A 2,794-nucleotide genomic window follows, 5' to 3' on the forward strand; every position below is an offset into this window, starting at 1 on the left:
AGAAGGTTCCATCAGTTGCTGAGAAGAAGGTAAATTCTTTTATGTTTGGGTGAATGTTTCTGAGGATGTCTGCTAGGTCCATTTGATTCATGACCTCTGGTATAGTCATTGTTTCTTCGTTTAATTTCTGTTTTGTTGACTCATTTTTTGTTGAGTGTGGGGTGTTGAAGTCTCCCACTATTAATGTGTGGGGATCTATGTGTGGTTTCAGTTTTATTAATGGTTCTTAAACAAATGTGGGTGCCCTTGCATTTGGGGCATAGATGTTCAGAATATTGATGTCTTCTTGGTGGACGTTTCCTTTGATGAGTATGAGTGACCTTCCCCATCTCTTTTGATTAATTTTGGCTGAAAGTCTATTTTATTAGATATTAGAATGGCTACTCTTCCTTGTTTCTTGGGTCCATTTGCTTGGAAAACCATCTTTTTGCCATTTGCTCTCAGGTAATGTCTATCTTTGTGACTTAGATGTGTTTCTTGTATGTAACAGATTGCTGGGTCTTGTTTACGCATTCGTTCTGTTAGTCTGTGTCTTTTTTATTGGAGAGTTGAGTACATTGATATTGTGAGAGATTAATGATCAGTGGCTGTTAGATCCTTTGATTTTGATGTTGGTTGTGGTAGTGTATTTGTGTGTTTTGCTAATTTTAGTTTTGCTGTAGTGAGGTTATTTATTTCCTGTGTTTTCCTGAAAGTAGTTAGTTTTCTTGGGTTGTATGTTTCCTTCTATTATCTTCTGTAATGCTGATTTGTGGGTAGGTATTGTTGAAATTTATTTTTGTTGTTGAATATCTTGTTTTCTCTATTTATGGTGACTGAGAGTTTTGCTGGGTATAGTAGCCTGGGCTGACATCTGTGTTCTCTTAGGATATTCATGTTATTGGTCCAGGCCCTTCTGGCTTTCATAGTCTCTCTTGTGAAGTCAGGTGTGATTCTGATGGGTTTGCCATTATGTTACTTGGCCTTTTCTCCTTTCAGCTTTTAGCATTTTTTCTTTTTTCTGTGTATTTACTGTTTTGATTATTATGTGGCTGGAGAATTTTCTTTTCTGGTCTAATTTATTAGGTGTTCTGTAGGCCTCTTGTATGCTTATAGGCCTCTCCTTTAAATTGGGGAAATTTTCTTCTATGATTTTGTTGAAAATATTTTCTGGGCCTTGGAGATGGTAATCTTCTTTTTCTTCTATTCCTGTTATTCTTAGGTTTTGTCTTTTCATGTTTTCTTGGATGGTTTGTGTCAGAAATTTTTTAGATTTGACATTTTCTTTGATGGATACATCGATTTCTTCCATTGAATCTTCCACACTCGAGATTCTTTCTTCCATCTCTTGAAGTCTGTTGTTTATGCTTCTTCTGTAATCCCTGTTTTCTTCCTTTAGTTCTTCTTTTCCATGATTTCCTCCATTTGTGTTTTCTTTAATTTTTCCAATTCTATCTTCAGATCTTGAACCGTTTTGTTTTTTTCCTTCACCTGTCTGTCTGTATTTTCCTGTTTTTCCTTTAATTCCTTCCTGTTTGTTTGAACATTCCTCTGTTTCTTATCTTTCTTTCAGTGATTCAATCATTTCCTCTCTGAAGGCCACAAACTGTTTGGCAGTTCCTTTCTGTATTTCTTTTTTTTTTTTTTTTAATGTAAATTAACCCATTTATTGCAGACTAGGCAAGTCTAAACAGCAGTGCATCTACTGGTCCTTCAGTTCCTTGAGTCTTCTGATGGCGGACTTCACTGTGAGGGCAGAAGTAGTGTTGTAGGTCCAAGCCCCACCTGCCACTGTTTTCATGCAGGATCCACAGTGCCAGATGCCAACGGCTCGTCTCTTCATCTTGGTCTTGCCACAGAAGGAACAAGTGTACTTGGCATGCTGGCTGATTTCAATCTTCTTCACCATCTTCCGGAGGGAGGCGCCATAGCGGGTCCCGTATTTCCCAACGATCCCAACCTTCTTGGTGCGTTTAGCCATGTTACCGGAACTGAAGCGCAGCCCGAAGAGCCTGTATTTCTTTATGGATGGCCATACTCTGTTTGTCTTTATCTCGTCTAGTTTTTTACAGTTGGTCATAATCTGTTTGACTTTTTCTTTTTCTATTTCTTTGTTTGTGTCCTTCATTATCCTCTTCATAAGCATAGATATAAGATCATCTTCTTGAATTTTACTTATGTTTGGGTGTCCAGGACTACTTGTCCCTAGGTAACTGGATTCTGGAGATGCCATATTGCTTTGCCTTTTGTTCGTTGTGCTTTAACACTAACCTCTACCTATCTGGCTGTCTCAGGTGTTGGTTGTTAGCTTCTGATGTCTGCTGGAATTCTGGGATGGGGAGAAACCCCTTGGCAGGAAGATGGTTGTTTCTGAGCAAGGACTCCTCAGCTTTTTGGGTATGGTCAACTGAATCACAATGCTTCTCAGGAATTGTCACAGCTCACCTCTCATGTATGGAAACTTTTCTGGAGCTGGAACCTGATGTTTTCCCCACTGTGGGGTTTCCTTTCTACAGGGAGATCCAGTCTGTGGTGTTTTGGGGTCCACAGTTCAGTCTGTGATGGTGAGTAGAGCACTCAGGCTCAGGCAAGTGGCTCCTTTCTGGCCACTGGGCACCTTCAGGAATCCAGGAACTTTCCTCTAGCACTTTTTGGGAGAGGGGTATCAGCTGAGTGCCCTGAGGTTGGACCTGATGTTTCCCTCATGGTGGGGTTTCCTCCAGACAGGTAAACCCAGTCTCTGATGCCCTGGGGTCCACAATTCTGTCTGGGATAGTGAACTGGGTTGTAGACATGTCTCTGGGCTGACAGCTGA

At 40.4% G+C, this 2,794-nt stretch overlaps 1 protein-coding gene across 1 annotated transcript; it reads right to left on the reverse strand.

Moving 5' to 3' along the window:
* Positions 1-1,632: 1,632 nt before the first annotated feature.
* Positions 1,633-1,986, reverse strand: LOC110544224 (large ribosomal subunit protein eL43-like). The gene has a single exon (XM_021630290.2). It carries the CDS (start codon positions 1,958-1,960, stop codon positions 1,682-1,684), a length of 279 nt encoding a protein of 92 aa, XP_021485965.1. The 5' UTR covers positions 1,961-1,986; the 3' UTR covers positions 1,633-1,681.
* Between the last annotated feature and the right edge of the window lie 808 nt (positions 1,987-2,794).

The sequence above is a fragment of the Meriones unguiculatus genome, chromosome 1 (assembly GCF_030254825.1).
Source record: "Meriones unguiculatus strain TT.TT164.6M chromosome 1, Bangor_MerUng_6.1, whole genome shotgun sequence".
NCBI classification, from domain to species: Eukaryota; Metazoa; Chordata; class Mammalia; order Rodentia; family Muridae; genus Meriones; species Meriones unguiculatus.